This window comes from Elephas maximus, chromosome 26 (genome assembly GCF_024166365.1).
Source record: "Elephas maximus indicus isolate mEleMax1 chromosome 26, mEleMax1 primary haplotype, whole genome shotgun sequence".
NCBI classification, from domain to species: Eukaryota; Metazoa; Chordata; class Mammalia; order Proboscidea; family Elephantidae; genus Elephas; species Elephas maximus.
Window position 1 is genome coordinate 6,829,666 of NC_064844.1, and position 20,344 is coordinate 6,850,009.

General features: G+C 39.5%; 1 protein-coding gene across 9 annotated transcripts in view; it reads left to right on the plus strand.

Annotated features, from left to right (window-relative positions):
- CCDC88A (coiled-coil domain containing 88A) overlaps positions 1-20,344 on the plus strand; it is a 129,738-nt gene that overhangs the window by 28,660 nt on the left and 80,734 nt on the right. For all 9 annotated transcript variants that reach the window (XM_049870559.1, XM_049870561.1, XM_049870562.1 and 6 more), the window contains exons 4-5: positions 16,754-16,823; positions 19,932-19,990. In XM_049870559.1, coding sequence (XP_049726516.1) covers positions 16,754-16,823; positions 19,932-19,990 — 129 coding nt within the window. The remainder of the gene's footprint in view (positions 1-16,753; positions 16,824-19,931; positions 19,991-20,344) is intronic.

The following is a 20,344-nucleotide window of genomic DNA, read 5'->3' on the forward strand; positions in this document are numbered from 1 at the left end:
CGGCAATGGGTTTTTTTTGTTGATAATGAAGTTTTTCAATATTTATTTATCTGAAAATGCTTTTATTTCACCCTTGTCCTTAAAAGATAATTTTGCTGGATGTGCATTTCTCAATTAACAATTGTTTTTCTCTCAGTGCTTTGAAGATTTTATGCGTCTATCTCTGGATTGGGTGGATCTCTGGATTTCTTTTTGCTTTGAATAAGTCAGCTATCAGTCTGATTTTTGTTAGTATTTAATTTATTGTTCTTTTTTCTCTTTTGGCTGCTTTTAGTATGCCTCTTCTAATATTTTCTCTTTCTTATCCTGTTAATCCGATATCCTTCAGATATTTCTGTTAGATATATAGTAGACTTTCTTGTTCTAGCCTCCATTTTATTAAACTTCCTTTTATATTATCAATCTCTGTTACATTCTGAGTTTTTTTTTTCAGCATTTTATTGGGCTTTAGGTGAAAGTTTACATAGTAAATTAGTTTCCCATTCAATAATTCATATACACATTATTCTGTGACCTTGGTTGCAATTCACAGAATGTATCAGCACTGCCCATTTCCACCCTGGGTTCTCTGTTTCCATTTGTCTGGTTTCCCTGCCCTTCCTGCCTTCTAACCTTTGCTTTTGGGCACATGTTGCCCTTTTTGTCTTGTATAGCTGATTGTTCTAAGGAGCCCGTTTCTTATAAGTGTTACTGTTTGTTGTGTAGGCCTGTATATTATTTGGAAACCCTTGTGGCGTAGTGGTTAGGTGCTATGGCTGCTAACCAAAAGGTTGGCAGTTCAGATCCACCAGGTGCTCTTTGGAAACTATGGGGCAGTTCTGCTCTGTCTTGTTGGTTTGCTGTGAATTGGAATTGACTTGATGACAACGGGTTTGGTTTGGTTTTGTATATTATTTGGCTCATAGGTGATCTCTGGGCATGGCTTCAGTTCAACTTTAGAAGGATGTCTTAGGACATAGTCTTGGTGGTTCTCCTGGTCTCTGTCAGACCAGTAAGTCCGGTCTTTTTTTATGAATTTGAATTTTGTTCTCAGTTTTTCTCCCACCCTAACCGGGACTTTCTGTTGTGTTCCTGGTCAGAGCAGTTGGCAGTGGTAGCTGGGCACCATCTAGTTCTTCTGGTCTCAGGCTAGTGGAAGCTGTGGTTCCTGTGGGCTAAGTGCTTCCTTGTGTCTTGGGTTTTCTTCATTCTCCTTTGTTGCAGACGGGAAGAGACCAATAGTTACACCTTAGATGACCATGCATTCTGAGTTTTATTTATTTTTTTTCAGGACTGTCTCTCTGGTTTACAAATTTGCCCCTCATCTGTATTAAATATTCTGTTTTAACCCATTGATTGAGCTTTGACTCTCAGCAATTACATTTTTCATTTCTAGAAGTTCCATTTGGTTCTCTTTACATCTACCTTTTCATTTTCTTTATTAATCACTCTTTTAATTGCCTCCTTTATTTCTTCAGAATTTGTAAACACTTTTTATTTCAGATTTTCTATCTGAGAAATCCAGAATCTGAAACCTGATTGGGATCTGCTGTTTGTGTCTGTTCGCTCTTATGGCAGCAGCAGTGGCGGAGGGCATGCGTGTTTTCATTTTTTTGCCATTTTATCTGTGGGGATTCTTTGGGGTCTGAGCCAAGGATGTATTCCTTCAGAGAGGATTCATTTCCTTTTGTACAACCAACCCAGGAGCCCGTTTAGTTTTTTAATTTATTTTAACTAACTCTGTATTACTTTAGGTGCAACGCTTGTACACTGTAGAATATTAGAGGAAAAACCATTTGGGGCTATCACTATTTGTATTGGCTTCCTGGGGCTGCTGTCACAAATTACCACAAACTGGGTCATTTAAAACAACAGAAATTTATTTTCTCACTGTTCTGGAGGCTAGCAGTTCAAAATCAAGGCATCAGCAGTGTCGCGTTCCCTCTGAAGACCCCAGAGAAGAATTTGTCCCTTGCCTCTTCCTAGCTTCTGTCACACACAGAAACACTTCTGGCCTAAAAAGAAAGAAAGAAAGAAATCCAAAAATGTTGTATACTTAAAAAAAAAACTTTAGAAATTTTTAACTGAGCTCAAAAGGAAGTAGCTGGCAACCCTTGGCGTTTCTTGCCTTGCAGCTGCATCACTCTGATCTCTGCCTCCTCGTCATGTGTCCTTGCCTCTGTCTTCTCTGTGTCTAAATCTCTGTCCTGTTATAGTAAGACCTCATCTTAACTTGATTACATTGGCAAACACCCTGTTTCAGATAAGGTCCCATTCACAGCTTACCAGGGGTTAGGACTTCAGCGTATCTTTTTGGGGGACGCAATTCACCACTGTTAACACCTGAGTATATGTAATTCTGGATCTTTTTCTGTACAGTTGTGTGTGTGTGTGAAATAGGTGTGTGCTCATATATTTTTTTTTACTAGGACCACATTACTACAAATCATTTAGAAAATAACCTCTTCAGTCCCCTCCAAAGCCAAGAAAGATCGATTTTTCCTTGTCTTCCTTTGCAGGGTTCAAAAAAAAATTTTTTGTTTCCTCTTTTATCTCTACCTGATAATTATATGGCTACTTTCTTTTGAGCTCAGTTAAAAATTTTAAAAGACTTTTTTTTAATGATACATTTTTTCTTTCTTTCTTTCTTTTTCAGGCTAGAGGTGTTTTTGTGTGCATTTTATTTTGCTTTTGTATATTGAGTGGTCTTTGATGCTAGAAGTAGAAGTCTGTGGTAGATTTATTTAGAAATAGTTTGTTAATACTCTGCGGTATTCAGGCCCTTATTTTCTTCCGTTTGGTCGGAATGACTAAGGTTTTATGATACATCTATTTTGTCACTTACGGTTTTTTCATATCTGTATTTCTAGGTATTTTAACCAAAAGACTAGATTAAATGGTACACTGACTCATTTTGACAATCTTCATCAGTTTTTGTCCTTCTGGTTATTGGAATTATGCTAGACTTTTGGTTTCATGTTATCTTAAGGGAGGAAAGTTTCCCTTGGAAATGTCAGTGAAATTTCCCTGGGGGAGAAAGAGAAAAGGCCAAAGGCATTTCTGCATCAGAGTCTCAGATCAGTTATCAGTGCAACCTAACTCTGAATTATGTACAACTGCTTTGTTTCTTAGCAGCTTTATTGAGGTATAATTAGCATACCATTATAGTGCACCCATTTTTTTAAGTCAGGTTTATTGATCTTAATTTACATGTATTAAAGTTTTTGACAAATGTATACAATAAGGTGATGGCCACCACAATCAAGATGTTGAACATTTCCTTCACTTCAAAAAACTCCTTCCTGCCCTGCTCCTATGACCTAACCCTGTAACCATCGGTCTGATTCATATCTCTATACCGAAAACCAAAGCCAAACTCATTCCCGTGGAGTCAATTTCTACTCGTAGTTTTGTCTTTCTGTTTCTTCTTTCACTTAGCAGAATGCTTTTGAGATTCACCAAGTTGTCATATGTATTAGTAGTTTGTTCATTGATGTACTGATAAGTGTTTTAACAACATGCTTTCCAAAAAAAAAAAAAAAGCCCTGATTTGTAACATTAGGTAAATAGTCCCACAATGGCCTATATTAAGCCAAGCCACTCACACCAGCGCATAAAACCCCTGAAAATTTCACAGTGGTCTCTGATGGCCTATTAGCATCAGCGTCAGCGAACCACCGACTTTGTTCCTTTGTATTGGTGGGTAGCATGCCATTGTACTGAATTATAAATAAAGCTGCTATAACCAAGAGCGTGCAGGTCTTTGTGAGGGACAAATGTTTTCCGTGTCCTGGAGTAACTAGAGAGGAGTAGCATGCAGGGTCCTGTGGTAAGTGCTGTTCACCTTCATGTTGCCAAACTGTTTCCAGAATGGCTGGACTTATGTTTTCCCTCCAGCAGCGTATGAGAGTTCAAGTAGTTTTACATCCCCACCAGCACTTGGCATTGTGTTTTTTTAAGTTTTAGCCGTTATGTGTGTAGTGGTCTGTTTTAACATTTTTACCTTCTTAATTCTTTTTAGTATTTGGACTAACATAGCAAGTTGATGAGAGACATTTTTAAAGAATTTGTTCTTTTTTTCGTCTTCTCGTGCTCATCGTTCATAATCTCACTGTGCAGGCTCTGTCAGAGGATGTTTCCTGAGGTTCTTATCGTGCAGTTCCCTCTCCTGACATTAGAATTGCATGTTTTTAAAGGCGGCGTCGTTAGTGAATTATTTTAATGCTTGGCTGTTAACTTTAAATGTGACTTTTTTTTTTTTTTTTTTTTTTAAGTTAGGGAGATAAATTTTTGTTTCTTTCAGAATCAGTTTAGAATTTTTAAAAAATTCTCAAAAAAACTTTACTTGATCTCAGAGGGGGAGAAAAAGATTCTGTGTTGCTACCAATATGGCAGTACATTGTTTTGCAGCATTTCACCAAGGTTTTATAAACTTGGTGGATTGTTTCTATTTTAAAATCTTGAAGACTGTTAAATTGTTTGCCACCCTTTCTGAAGCCTCAATATTGAAATCTTATTTTTGAAGCTTCTTGTAGTTTTAGTGTGGGCCAGGGGTTGAATTACATACACCAAGTCTGTACATTAAATTTTCAGTAATAAAATACCGTGTTGCCTTGTTAGAGTAATATATAATTGGATAGAAGGAGATGATGAAATAAAGCATGCGTAGCAGTAACCTTGTATAATACATCTTTGGCAGGATTAGGTTATACTTCAGGGACAGCCACAGTCCTAATTTGAGTACTGTGTAGCACAAATGATTGGGCACTTGGCTGCTAACCAAAAGGTTGGTAGTTTGAACCCACCAAGAGGCACCTCAGAAGAAAGTCCTGGCAGTTTGTTTCCAAAAGGTCACAGCTGTTGAAAACCCTGTGAAGTTCAGTTCTGCTCCGAAACACACGGGGTCACCATGAGTCAAAATCGACTTGGGTAAAAAAACTTGATAGCAGCTGGTATTGGTCATAGTAAGAAATGTTTGTAAACACCTCCTTAATAAGAAATGTTTTTATAAACCTCAGCAGTTCTCATAGAAAATGGGTAATTTGTTGAGACGTTGATTCAGATATTTGTACATTCACACGCCTGCACAAATGTCTTCTGCATACGATGTGCAAGGTCCTTGTCCTGTTAGAACCTAGAGTCAAGGGGGAGAAGCCATTGAACAAGTTATCCTGATAAGTGAGAAATTGGTGCTGTAGTTGCATGTGAGACGCAATTCACCCATTTAACGTGTGCAATTCAGTGGTTTTTACAGAGTTGGCAACCATCAGCACAACCTATTTTAGAAAATTTTCACCTCTCCAGAAAGAAACCCTGTATGATCAGCAGCTCTCCCCATATACTCTCAACAATGTATTCCTCCTGCCTCCAGCCCTAAACGAGTCGATTCCAACTCATAGCAACCCTATAGGACAGAGTAGAGCTGCCCCATAGGGTTTCCAAGGAGTGGCTGGTGGATTGGAACTGCTGACCTTCTGGTTAGCAGCCGAGCTCTGAACCTCTGCTCCGCCAGGGCTCCCTTAGGTCTCTGTAGGTCTGCCTGTTCTGGACATTTCATGTAAGTGGAGTTGTGCAATATGCGGTCTTTTGTTACTAGTTTCTTTCATGTAGCATGATGCTTTCAAGGTTTATCTATGTGGTAGTACTTTATTCCTTTTTTATGACTGCTGCTTTCTTGTTCTTTGTCTTGTCTTCCTGTGCCAAGTATTGAAATTATCTTTGTAATAATCATGTTAATTTAACGATGTTATAGTCACAAAGAGATTGGGGAAGGAAGGAATTTGTGACATCTGTCAACTCAGCAGTCATCAATTGGGCATGACTTTGTCCCCTGGGGGACATTTGGCCATGACTGGAGACATTTTTTTTTTTTTTTTCATTGTACTTTAGATGAAGGTTTACAGAAAAAAACAGCTTCTCATTAAACAGTTAGTACACATATTATTTTATGACATTGGTTAACAACCCCACAACATGTCAACATTCTCCCTTCTCAACCTTGGGTTCCCTGTTACCAGCTTTCCTGTCCCCTCCTGCCTTCTAGTTCTTGCCACTAGGCTGGTGTGCCCGTTTAGTCTCCTATTGGTTTATGGGCCTTTCCAATCTGGCTGAAGGGTGAACCTCAGGAGTGACTTCATTACTGAACTGAAAGGGTGTCAGGGGGCCATAATCTCAGGGCTTCTCCAGTCACTGTCAAGCCAGCAAGTCAGGTCTTTCATTGTGAGTTCTACATTTTCCTCTAGCTCTGTCCCGGACCCTCTATTATGATCCCTGTGGAGATATTTTTAATTGTAACAACTTAGAGGCGGCGTAGGGAGGGCGGTGGGGGTGCTGCTAGTGGCATCTGTTGGGTAGAGGCCAGGGATGCTTCTAAGCATCCTGCAATATAAGACTCACAGCAGGGTTGTCCAGATCAAAATGTTATTAGTACTGAGATTGAGAAACCATGGATTAGATGATACTGGAATTGAAGATTTTGTCTTGACTGTCACCATTTTATTTAGACACATCTGTAAATATTAATGTTTATTTCAACACCAGTTATACTGTTTTTCTCTTCATGGCTCTAAGTTTGAATACCAGTGGACTACCTCAGGGCTAGAACTGATTAGCAGCTACATCCAGAGCTGTCAAGATTTCCAACTTAGCATTGCTTACTTTAAAAAAGGAGGGGAGGGGTGGTTTAGTCATCTAGTGCTGCTGTAACAGAAATAACACAGGTGGATGGCTTCAAAAAAGAGAAATTGATTCTGTCACGGTCTAGTAGGCTAGAAGGTCATATTCAGGGCGTCAGCTCCAGGGGAAGTCTTTTCTCTGTTGGCTCTGGGAGAAGGTCCTTGTTGTCAGTCTTCCCATGGACTAGGAGCTTCTCCGTGCAGGAACCCCAGGTCCAAGGGACATGCTCTGCTCCTGGCACTGCTTTCTTGGTGGTATGAAGGCCCCACTCTCTGCTTGCTTCCCTTTCCTTTTATCTCTTAAGAGATGAAAGTGGTGCAGGCCACACTCCAGGGAAACTCGCTTTACAATGAATCAGGGATGTAACCTTGGTAAGGGTGTTAAAATCCCACCTTAATCCTCTTTAACGTAAAATTACAGTCACAAAATGGAGAACAACCACACGATACTGGGAATCATGGCCTAACCAAGTTGACAGATATTTTGGGGAGGGGGACACAATTTAATCCATGACAGGAGGAGTACTCAATTACAGAATTTTTCCAAAAAAAAAAAAAACAAAGTTTCTGAGATGAATATTGAATATTTATGAATGTGTAGAGCTTTATCATAACTTGTTGTCAATCTTCTTTTAGATACTTAAGACAAAATATTGCTGTTGCTAGTAGCTGTGGATTTGACTCCTGGTGACCCCGTAGGGTTTTCAAGGCTGTGACTTTGAGAAAATCACCAGGCCTGTCTTCCAAGGTGCATCTGGGTGGGTTGGAACAGCCAGCTTTCCAGCTAGTCATCAGGCAGTTAACCACGTGCACCACCCAGGGACTCCTGACATATTCCCGAAGATTGAAATTCCTTGTGTGCTGCTCCCCAGTGTCCTTCTTGTAGGACCAGTTTGCCTCCTCACCCCCAAAATGTTTCATATTCTTACATAAAGTGTTCTGAGGCACTTCTAAATAGTCTTCAAAAATATATCAGTCATCTTAACACACGATTAATTGACTGTGACTGAGTTTTTTTTATTCTCATATACATTACTAAGCTAGACATGGCATTGGTTTAATATGTGACAGATTTCAGGTTCACAGAGTCAGATAATACAGTTCTCAGCTGCTAAATTAGCTATTTGTTGGAAATCTCAGATGTTTCCAGAAGTCTTTTTAAAACTGTTTAAAAAAAATATGTTTTTATCCTCATACACCCCTCAAATAAAGAATTTGCAGTGAAATATTTCAGTACACTTTGGTTATTATGACATGCAAAGGAAAGGTGAATTTGGGTAGGTTAAAACTGAAAAGTGTATGTCTCCAAATTTTTGATGGCGTGGTAAGCATCAGGGTCATTTTACAAAAATGATTCCCAAGGAGAAAAGAAATTTTACAGAATATCCTGAGATGGTTATTAGTGGGGAGGTTATTTCAGTATCTTTTTACAGTAATGCTGGATAAATTTAAGTGTCAGAATTCCTTGTTTTCTTCATCTTAATGATTTAGAATATGTAAAAATGCTCCATAGAAATAAGCTGTCAGTCAGATTTCCCTCTTCTTCCTCTCCGCTTTACTGAATGCCAGGCATTGTACCAGGTATCGGGGCTACAGAGGTGAACGGGACCGACCACATCCCCACTGTCGTGGAACTTAGTGTTCTAGCAGATTGCTAATAGACAAATTAGCAATTAAATAAAATATCTTCAGATTGTAATAAGTAATGTAAGGACAGTGCAGTAGTAATGAGAGAGGCTGTGAAAGAGGCAATTGGTAGCGTTAGATTATCGGGAGGTTTATTGAACTTACACTTAAAAAAAAAAAAAATTACACTTAGTTATGTTTAAATGACGATCAGACCTTTTCAAGTAATCACTTGAGCCACAGCCGGTATCTCTTTTTGTCTTGTGAATAAATATTCCAGAGTTTCAAGGCAGAAAACAAGTAAATCATACGTTTTCTGTAAACTTACTTAGGTTGTGTGATTTTTTTTTTTTTTGACATTATTTTTGTTCCTGTGAGTGTGGAAGAGGGAGTAAATTTGATAATCAGACACGGTTGACAAGTAAAGTATCATAGTCCATTTTTAGAACTGTTAGGAATCAGAGTTTGACGTGGCTAGATGGCATGGACTTGAAACAAGGACTAAGTGGGAAAAAAAAGTGGTTCTTCCACCACTGTTAAAGCATTGGAGGCCCCAAAAGAAAAGAACACGTTACAATTAGGACATCTAAATGTATTAGGAAGTTTTTGCGTGGTACAATGTCACTAATACTAAAAACAAAAATCAGGGCTAGCACCATTGATCTAGTGCCTACAGAAAGCAGATACTTTTTAAGTTTTTCTTTAACATCTGTTAAAATAAGCAACATTTGGAATATTCATGAAATTCAGCAGCCAGGAAAACCAGGCTCTGTGTTTGTTATATAACAATTGCTTTATATTTCATCATATTTTTGATACTCTGATCAGATGTTTTTCTTTTTAAAGCCATTCATTTAGTTTTTTTCATTAGTCTATTAAGATATGGTAAAATAGTCTTAATTGTCTGTTTAAAAATAGATGGCGAGTCTCTAAAAGCAGGAATTGTCATTCCAGCATATTTTACAAATCTTTCAACCATATTTAGCACTACAAAAATGTGTAGTTTTAATAACAGCATTTTGCTCTGTATGTGGTTTAGGAAAGGAAAATGAGCCCAGACCTTTGCCAGAAGTGTTATTGAACTTCTTACTGTGAAGAAATGTTATGGAGAACTGATAGGAAAAAGGAGAAGCCTAGCTTAAATCATCTTTATATAGTACCTAAATAATAATGTTTATGTCTGGGGTATACTTGAAAGGGTCTTTCTTTTAGTGCTTCAGCAACATGAATTTTAAATCACACAGTAAACTTGTATATTAATAAAAAAGACTTTAGATGGTAAACTAAAAACTATGGTTAATATACCAGTTTTTATGGAAAAATTATACAAAACCACTTAAAGGTAGTGGGAATGAAATTACTTGTAATGCCTTTCAAGACACCTTTGCTGTTATTTTTGTATTCTCATAATGTCTACCAGTTTTTCCTTGTTCTTCTCTTTTTCTTAAGTATTGCAGTTCTCTAAATCTTGCAGGACTGCCTCGTTGCGTAAGGGAATTTCGGTCTATTGAGTGAAACTTTGCTTTAATGATTCTGAAAACCCACAAATTCTTTGTTTGAATACTTGCATACCTTTCTAAAATTGCAGCCTTCCCATCATTTCCACCCTCCCCCAGTACTCCTTTTCTTCCTTGCTTTATTTTTATCCTTAGCATTTATCACCAAAAATATTTACTTGTTTATCATGTTTATTTTCTGTCTAGCCCAGCTAAAATGTAAACTCCACAGGAACAAGAATTTTTGTTTGTTCACTGCTGTATTTCCAGGGCTTAGAACAATGCTCGGCAAATAATGTTGTTGTTAGGTGCCGCCCAGTCAGTTCCGACAAATACTGACCCGTGCACAACAGAACAAAACACTGCCAGGTCCTGCGCCATCCTCACAATCGTTGCTATGTTTGAGCCCATTGTTGCAGCCACTGTGTTAATCCATCTCCTTGAGGATCTTTCTCTTTTTTTGCTGACCCTCTACTTTACCAAGCATCATGTCTTTCTCTAGAGACTGATCCCTCCTGATAACATGTCCAGAGTATTTGGGACATAACCTCACCATCCCTGCTTCGAAGGAGCTCTCTAGTAGTCCCTCTTCCAAGATGATTTGTTCGTTCTTTTGGCAGTCCATAGTATATTCAATATTCTCCTCCAACACCACAATTCAAAGTCGTCGGTTCTTCTTCAGTCTTCCTTATTCATTGTCCAGCTTTTGCATGCATATGAGGCGATTGAAAGCACCATGACTTGGGTCAGGTGCACCTTAGCCCTCAAAGTGACATCTTTGCTTTTCAACACTTTAAAGAGGTCTTTTGCAGCCGATTTGACCAAGGCAGTGCATCTTTGGATTTCTTGAGTGCTGCTTCCCGTGGGTGTTGATTGCGGATCCAAGTAAAATGAAATCCTTGACAACCTCAGTTATCTCTCTGTTTATTATAATGTTGCTCATTGGTCCAGTTGTGAGGATTTTTGTCTTCTTTATGTTGAGGTGTAATCCATACTGAAGGCTGTGATGTTGATCTTCATTTGTAAGTGATTCAAGTCCTCTTTACTTTCAGCAAGCAAGGCTGTGTTATCTGCATATCACAGGTTATTAATAAGCCTTCCTCCAACCTTGATGCCCCGTTCTTCTTCATATATGCATATAGTTCAGCTTCTCAGATTATTTGCTCAGCATACGGATTGAATAGGCATGGAGAAAGGATGCAACCCTGATGCACATCTTTCCTTATCTTAAACCATGTAGTATCCCCTTGTTCTGTCCGAACAACTGCCTCTCGATCCATGTACAGATTCTTCCTGAGCACAATTAAGTGTTCCGGAATTCCTGTTCTTCTCAATGTTAGCCATAGTTTGTTATGATCCACGTAGTCAAATGCCTTAGCATAGTCAGTAAAACCCAGGTAGACATCCTTCTGGTATCCTCAGCTTTCAGCCAGGATCCGTCTGACGGCAGCAGTGATGTCCCTGGTTCCACGTCCTCTTCTAAATCAGGCTTGAATTTCTGCGACATAGTGCTGGCTGCTTTTGAATGATCCTAAGCCAAATTTTGCTTGCATGTGATATTAATGATATTGTTCAGCAATTTCCACATTCGGTTGAATCACCTCTCTTGGGAATAGGCATAAATATGGATCTCTTCTAGTCAGTTGGCCAGGCAGCTGTTTTCCAAATTTCGTGGCATAGACGAATGAGCACTTCCAGCACCGCGTCCGTTTGTTGAAACATCTCAGTTGGTATTTTGTCAATTCCCAGAGCCTTGTTTTTCGCCAGTGCCTTCAGTGCAGCGTGGACTTCTTCCTTCAGCACCATTGATTGGTTCCTGATCATATGTTACCTCCTGAAATGGTTGGACGTCGGCCCAGTACTTTTTGATATAATGACTCTGTGTAGGCTTTGCATCTTCTGTTGATGCTTTCTGCATCGTTTAATACTTCTCCCATGGAATCCTTCACTATTCCAACTCAGGGCTTGAATTTTTTCTTTAGTTATTTCAGCTTGAGAAATACTGAGTGTGTTCTTCCATTTTGGTTTTCTATCTCCAGGTCTTTGCACATGTCATCATAATACTTTGTCTTCTTCAGCTGCCCTTTGAAATCTTCTGTTCAGCTCTTTTACTCCATCATATTTTCTTTTTGCTTTAGCTTCTCGACGTTCAAGAGCAAGTTTCAGAGTCTCTTCTGACATCCGTTTAGGTCCTTTTCTTTCTCTCTTGAGGTTTTGTTTTTTTTTAATAATTTTTATTGTGCTTTAAGTGCAAGTTTACAAATCAAGTCAGTCTCTCACACAAAAACCCATATACACCTTGCTACACACTCCCCAATTACTCTCCCCCTAATGAGACATCCCGCTCTCTCCCTCCACTCTCTCTTTTCGTGTCCATTTCGCCAGCTTCTAACCCCCTCCACCCTCTCATCTCTCCTCCAGGCAGGAGATGCCAACATAGTCTGAAGTGTCTACCTGATCCAAGAAGCTCACTCCTCGCCAGCATCCCTCTCCAACCCATCGTCCAGTCCAGTCCATGTCTGAAGAGTTGGCTTTGGGAATGGTTCCTGTCCTGGGGCAATCTGTCTTGTGTTTTTAATGACCTCTTGTTTTCTTCATGTAGGATGTCCTTCCACAACTTGTCTGGTCTTCAGTGATAGTGTTCAGTGCATCTTGAGATGGTCTCTAAATTCAGGTGGGCTGTACTCAAAGTCATACTTTGGCTCTCATGGATTTGTTCTAATTTTCTTCAGTTTCAACTTGAACTTACATACAAGTAATCGATGGTCTGATCCACAGTCCGTCCCTGGCCTTGTTCTGACTGATGATAATTGGGCTTTTCCATCATCTCTTTCCACAGATGTAGTTGATTTAATTCCTGTGTATTGCATTGGCAAGATCCATGTGTATAGTCACTGTTCATGTTGGTGAAAAAAGGCATTTGCAGTGAAGAAGTCGTTAGTCTTGCAAAATTCAGTCATCCAGCATCGTTTCTATCACCAAGGCCATATTTTCCAACTACTGATCCTTCGTCTTTGTTTCCAACTTTCTCATTCCAATCACCAGTAATTATCAGTGCATCCTGATTGCATGTTTGATCAATTTCAGACTGCAGTAGTTGGTAAAAATCTTCACTTTCTTCATCTTTGGCTTTATTGGTTGGTGTGTAAATAATAGTCGTTTTAATTAGTCTTCCTTGTGGGCGTATGGATATTATCCTATCACTGACAGCATTGTACTTCAGTATAGATCTTGAAATGTTCTTTTTGACGACGAATGCAATGCCGTTCCTTTTCAAGTTGGCATTCCCGGCGTGGTAGACCATATGATTGTCTGATTCAGCATGACCAATACCAGTCCATTTCAGCTCACTAATGCCTAGGATATTGATGTTTACGGATTCCGTTTCATTCTTGGCACTTTACAGTTTTCCCAGATTCATACTTCATACGTTCTAGGTTCTGATTATTAATGAATGTTTGCAGTTGTTTCTTCTGATTTTGAGTTGTGCTACATTAGCAAATGAAGGTCCCGAAAGCTTGACTCCATCCACGTCATTAAAGTCGACTCTACTTTGAGTAGGCAGCTCTTTCCCATTTGTATTTCGAGTGCCTTCCAACCTGAGGGGCTCATCTTCCGGCTCAATGTCAGTGTTCTGCTGCTATTTGTAAGGTTTTCCCTGGCTAATTCTTTTCAGAAGTAGATCGTTGGGTCCTTCTTCCTAGTTTGTCTTAGTCTCGAAGCTCAGCTGAAACCTGTCCACCACGGGTGACCCTGCTGGTATTTGAATACCGGTGGCATAGCTTCCCGCATCACAGCAACACGCAAGCCACCACAGTAAAACAAACTGACAGATGCGTGGGGGTGGCAGATGATAGACACGCCAAAAGATATTTGTTGAGTGAATGATTGTCCTGATTTTCTCAAAACTTTCTCCTCGTTTTTCAGTTGTATTGCAAGAAGTCTGTCTTCATAAAATTTCTTATAGGTTTCTTATCACTTCAGTGACAAATTGGAGTGTCTTTACGAGTTCATGAACTTCAGTAGTTTATATATTATCATCTTTAGCCCATCAACTGATTGGTTCCTGTTATTAACTTCAGATTTGTCTAGGGCTCATTTATGTATTCTTTTTCCTTTTTCGTTAACATCTTTGGTGAACATCTTTAAACTAGGTGAAATATGGGGAATGTGGAATGTTATAAAAAACCTAAAACCAAACCCATTGCCATCAAGTCGATTCCGACTCATAGCAACCTCATAGGACAGAGTAGAACTGCCCCATAGAGTTTCCAAGGAGCGCCTGGTGGATTTGAACTGCTGACCTTTTGGTTAGCAGCCGTAGCACTTAACCACTACGCCACGGGGGTTTCCATGGAATGATATAGTAGAGCCTTACAGCGGTCAGTTTTTAAAGCCTCCAATCTCTTTTATGTCTTGTATTTTTTTTAATGAGATTTGTAAGATTGGAGTATAGAAATAAAAGGAATGTTTACAAAATTACAGCTGGAATCCTCCTCTATTCGAACTCATAGCAACCCTACAGGACAGAGTAGAGCTGCCCCATAGAGATTCCAAGGAGTGCCGAACTTTTGATTGACAGCCATAGCACTTAACCACTGCGCCACCAGGGTTTCCGAAGAAGCCATAAGGGAACTAAGTAGAGAATTTAGAATAATTTTTTTTGTGTCACATATAGCTGCTTTATTACCTAATATTAGCACTTTCTGACATAACTTAAAATTAATACTTGGAAATAAGATAAAGGTAAGCTTTTCCCATTAACAGGAATGTTTAATAATCATGATCATTTTTAAGTCTTTGTATTTTTGTTTCACTTCCTCCGCTCCCCACAAAAGTCCCATGCCTAGTAAGTCACAGAGCTGAAATTTAAGCCCAGGCATTTAGACTGCACTCCATCAGAGTGCACTATACTAGGCATTTGGATTCCACTGTACATTTTTAGATGACATGGAAGTAGGTTTTGAATTTAACAGTTTATTGTAGTAATTTGGGAAACCCTGGTGGTGTAGTAGTTAAGTGCTATGGTGGCTAACCAAAGGGTTGGCAGTTCAAATCCGCCAAGTGCTCCTTGGAAACTCTGTGGGGCAGTTCTGCTCTGTCCTATAGGGTCGCTGTGAGTCAGTATTGACTCAACAGCACTGGGTTTGGTTTTGGGGTATAGTAATTTGAGTTGTTCAAATGTATTTAAACTTTATAACGTAAAGGTTAAACTTTATTAACACATGAAGTCTTTGATGAAACCATGTGTTGAAAGTACATATCAGATTGCTTTCACCTTTGTGGGAAGATTGAGTTAGTACAAAACATGGCAGACAGAGTAGGCGGGAAGTGGGAGCCAGCTGCGCAGGAGGGTGGAGGAAAGGCTGGTGGACTGTAGTAAAGATTACTCTCCTTGTGGGCGGTTGTGCATATAACACGTAATGTGTTAACATGAGGTGTTGCAGGATAAATTGATAAAACAAATTGCTTTGGAAATGTGTTGATGGTTCCTACTTGATTTGTCAGTCATTACTCATGTTACCCAAAATAAGTGGTGTAAATGACTATTATCTTTTATCTTTGAAGTTTTCAGATTGAGGTAAGCTTTTTCTAATAATTCAGGATCTCTTAAAATTTAAAGCTTCTCTTCTGAGGGTGAATTTAAAAGTTCTTCATTCTGATTTTTGTCGCGGCTAGGTAGAGTATAGACAGAACACTGCTTTTATATATATATATATATATATACATATATATTTGTTTATAATTTCTTTTAAATATGTAAAATGGTAGTCCTCATAGTTTTTTCCTAATTTTATTATGGTAAAATGTATATAACAGAAAGTTTGCCACTGTAACTGTTTTTAAGTGCACAAGTTGGTGACACTCATTACTCTCACCATGTCGTGCTGCCATCACCACATTCGTTCCCCCAAGTTTTCCATCAGCCCCAACAGAAACTCAGCACCCGTCAGCAGTAACTCCCGTTCCCCCTCCTTCCAGCCCGGGTAGCTGCTCATAAACTTCTGTGTCTCTACATTTGTACATTCTAGATAGCGCACAGAAGTGGGATTCTCATTGTGGTTTTAGTTTACATCTTAGTCCTTGTTGTTTTGCTTCAAGGTAAAAAGACTAAGCTTTAAAATGAATTACAAATGTATTTCTTTAAGTTTACTTAGATCATGCATATTTAGTTATAGCATATTCTACCTTGAGGTAACTTGCTTTTCAGCAGAAAATTTGTTAAATACCCAGACTTGGTGTAGATCTTTGGAGTGAGTAATTTTAGCAATTTTTGACACTTAGCCTTCATATTTTTAAGTATATTTACTAACATGATACACATGTTGAATATGTGCACTTTTCTTTAAATGTGTATTTTTTGTGATAGTTTTTAAAGAGCCAGTACATATGCTGAAAAAAAACACTTTTAAAACCTTCTACTATGTTATCACAAAGAATTATAGATAAAAGGTTAAATCTAATGAGCATATGGTGTCCTGCAGCCCACTGGCTATGGGAAAATGCTGCAGTGGATCTAGAATTATACAACTTTAAAATGCACTGCAGGTTAACTTTTCATGGGCATTTGCTTCCTCGTCATAGTATTAAACATAAGATGATTTAAAAAGAGTTGAGTACTTTCAGAAACATTCCTTACCAACTAATTGTCTATGAACACATAGTTGGAGCCAGTTTGTAAAAAAACTGTTAGTTATTTTTATAATCTTACAAAGCTTCAGTAACATCCCATGGCACCCATCAGCCTTGTGTCTGGTTCCTCCCAGACTCTGCAGCAGATCACTGTCAGGGGTTGTGATGGTAGGTACAGTGTGTTCCAAGACCTTAGATATCTTTCTTTTCCCCCTTTATTTTTTTAAACATTTTAATTGAAGTAAAACATACCTAAGAGAAGTATGCAAATCTTATGTTATAGCTTGGTGAGTTATGACAAAGTCAGTGTTAACCATGTAACAACCATGGAGTGTCTTTTTACAGGAGACTTTGCAGCAGCTGATCATGATGTCATTGCCAAACGTCTTAATCATTGGCAAAAACCCCTTTTCTGGTAAGTATTAAAATAAGCGTAACATGATAACAGCGTTTTGTCTTTGTGGTCTTAATCATCGGCAAAAACCCCTTTTCTGGTAAGTATTAAAATAAGCGTAACATGATAACGGCGTCTTGTCTTTGTGTAACACTCTGGTGTTTACCAAGAGCTTGCTCATTTACATTAATTGACAACTCTGTAGGGACGATTGGAGGTGGTGTTCCATTTGGAGAGAGATAAGAAACTTAGAATATTTGCGGGTTGTAGGTGGGGCCAGACACACGTTCTACATTCACTCCAGTGTTCTTTCCTGCTCTCCTAAACTGGCTCATTTCTGTACGCGGTTTTAGTGTCTCATTACTGACAACTACAGAAGATAACAATGGAATTATGAGGCTAAAGAACTATAACCTTACAAAAGAAATGGTTTTGATATAATATCCAGGTTTCTATGCGTGCACTACTACCTACCATGGCAAGATGGCAGCAGGTTTTTGGTTTTTACCATTGCAAAAGTTGTTTGAATTTCAGGTTTTCTGATTGATTAATATCTTAATTTATACTATACCATTTCTGCATACAAAGATGAGAAGCAGTTTCTTCGATCATTTAAATGACTTTCTTCAAATATTTCTGCCCTTTATGAGATTTTAAATGTGACATGTTCTGAGTTTTAATTTTTGAACACTTGGGAAATTAGCAGCTACCTAAAGTTTTACCAGTGGGCTTATTATAGGGTACATGTAATCTGAATCGAATATATCTTCTCCAACCCCTATCCCTATGCTAAGTCAAAACAAACGAAAACTAAAACCCAAATAAAATCTAAAATCAAGCAGCTATATTTATAGAGCAAGCTATCAAGTAGGTGGGGTGAATTAGAAGTTTAAATAATCTTTAGAAATAATCTGGGGTGTAATTATTTTCAAACCCACCTGCATTTATTAAGTGCCTACTGAGTTTTAGGGACCAGGGATATGAGGAAATGGCCCATACTCTGAGGATCTTGTGGTTTGGTGAGAGATTACAGATTACTGGAAACCATGTAATAAGTAACACAGAATAGGGATATGTACAAAATGTTGTTGTCGTTGTGTGCTGTCGAGCCAATTCAGATTCATACGGACCCCATAGGGCAGGATGGAACTGCCCCATAGGGTTTCCTAGGCTGTAATCTTTACGGGAGCAGATCACTAAGTCTTTTCTCCTGCAGAGCCGCTGGTGGGTTCAAACCATTGACCTTTTGGTTAGCAGCCAAATGCTTAAAAATTGCTCCACCAGGCCTCCTTGTACCAAATGTTAAGCCATATAAAATATGGAGCAATTTATTATTCTTAAAGTTGGCAGATTAGTGAGGGTTGGGGACCATTGGTGGTTGGGTCAGGGGAGACTACCCTGAGATGTTAGAACTGTGCCTAGGATTGTGATTAGTCTTGCTCACTAGGGGTAAGGGCGGTGGGAGACAGACAGACAGAGGGAGCAGCAGAAGTTCAGGCAGAGGAGTGTATATGTATGTGATTAGTCCTGCTCACTAGGGGTAAGGGCGGTGGAAGACAGACAGACAGAGGGAGCAGCAGAAGTTCAGGCAGAGGAGTGTATATGTACGTGATTAGTCCTGCTCATTAGGGGTAAGGGTGGTGGCAGACAGACAGAGGAAGCAGCAGAAGTTCAGGCAGAGGAGTGTGTATGTATGTGATTAGTTCTGCTCACTAGGGGTAAGGGCGGTAGGAGACAGACAGACAGAGGGAGCAGCAGAAGTTCAGGCAGAGGAGTGTATATGTGTGTGATTAGTCCTGCTCACTAGGGGTAAGGGTGGTGGCAGACAGACAGAGGGAGCAGCAGAAGCTCAGGCAGAGGAGTGTAATGTATGTGATTAGTCCTGCTCACTAGGGGTAAGGGCAGTGGGAGACAGACAGAGGGAGCAGCAGAAGTTCAGGCAGAGGAGTGTATATGTATGTGATTAGTCCTGCTCACTAGGGGTAAGGGTGGTGGCAGACAGACAGACAGAGGGAGCAGCAGAAGTTCAGGCAGAGGAGTGTAATGTATGTGATTAGTCCTGCTCACTAGGGGTAAGGGTGGTGGCAGACAGACAGAGGGAGCAGCAGAAGTTCAGGCAGAGGAGTGTATATGTATGTGATTAGTCCTGCTCACTAGGGGTAAGGGCGGTGGGAGACAGACAGATAGAGGGAGCAGCAGAAGTTCAGGCAGAGGAGTGTATATGTATGTGATTAGTCGTGCTCACCAGGGGTAAGGGCGGTGGGAGACAGACAGACAGAGGGAGCAGCAGAAGTTCAGGCAGAGGAGTGTATATGTATGTGTATTTGGGGAATGGTAATTAGCGTGGCACGGTGTAGCTAGAAAGGTGGTTGTTTCAGGGAGAGTAGGAAGAAATGTCTGAGAAGAGAATTTGGACTTTATCATAGACAGGGGTGGCCTGATGGTGAAATTCTAGCCCAAAGAAGTGATTTCTTTTTGGCTGGTTGGATGCGTTTAAAAAAATCTGAATTGGGTGCTGTTGAACACAGCACGCCCTCTCCATTTCTGTTATAGACGTTAACTTCCATCCAACTCGTTATGTACATTTGTTTTACTGGCCTCACTGCGGCAGACGTTTAAGGTTTTGATCTTCATGAATCTACATGGTGGAAAGCCATTTAAATTTTATTGGTAGATGAATCACGTAAGATTTGTATTTTAGAAAGGAAACACTAATAGGCCTAAAAAGAGCCAGATCTGTTAGGAACCATTTTGGCTGACTGTGGCACGTCTTTGTATCAACACAGTGCATAATTTGGTAAGCTGGTATAGTATGCTCACTTATGGAAAGGGGATGGATTTACAGTTAGGATGCTTACTGCACAGGGCCTGAAGCCTGTTTGATCTGTACCACCCTTCAAAACCGAGGTACCTGCCCATTTCCACAGTGCATGAGGGGACGCACACACACACGCACACACACACACTCACTCGTTGGCTTTTCTGAATTCTTGTCTGTATTTCCTTATAGACTTAATCCTTTGGTCAAGTTGTTGTGAATATTATCTCTAGGAACCGTTACCTCAACATAATAAAAATGAGAGTTGAAATAGAGCAAAATGTTATATTTAGTCATTGTTTTTATTTCAGAGCAAGGCACAGAAGAAGTTAAAAAGCTGCTTTTACTTTTACTGGGTTGTGCAGTTCAGGTAAGTACTTCTTAATAGTTTTATCTCAATAACTGTCTTAGTTACCTAGTGCTGCTGTAATACGAATAACGTGGGTGGGTGCCTTAATGGAACAGAAACTTATTTTATCTCAGTTCAGAAGGCTGGAAGTCTGAATTCAGGGTGCGGTTTTCAGTGGGGGTCCTTGCTTGTCTATTTCAGCTTCTAGTAGCTGCCAGCGATCCCCGTATATGCGTCTGTCTCTGTCATCTGTCCCCTCTTTCCCTGTGTGCGTGTCACTGTGTCTGTTCTGATCTTTTTGTAACTCATAGTTGATTAGGTTTAGGATCTACCCCACACTGGTGTTGCCTCATTAACATAACAAAAGAAAAACCA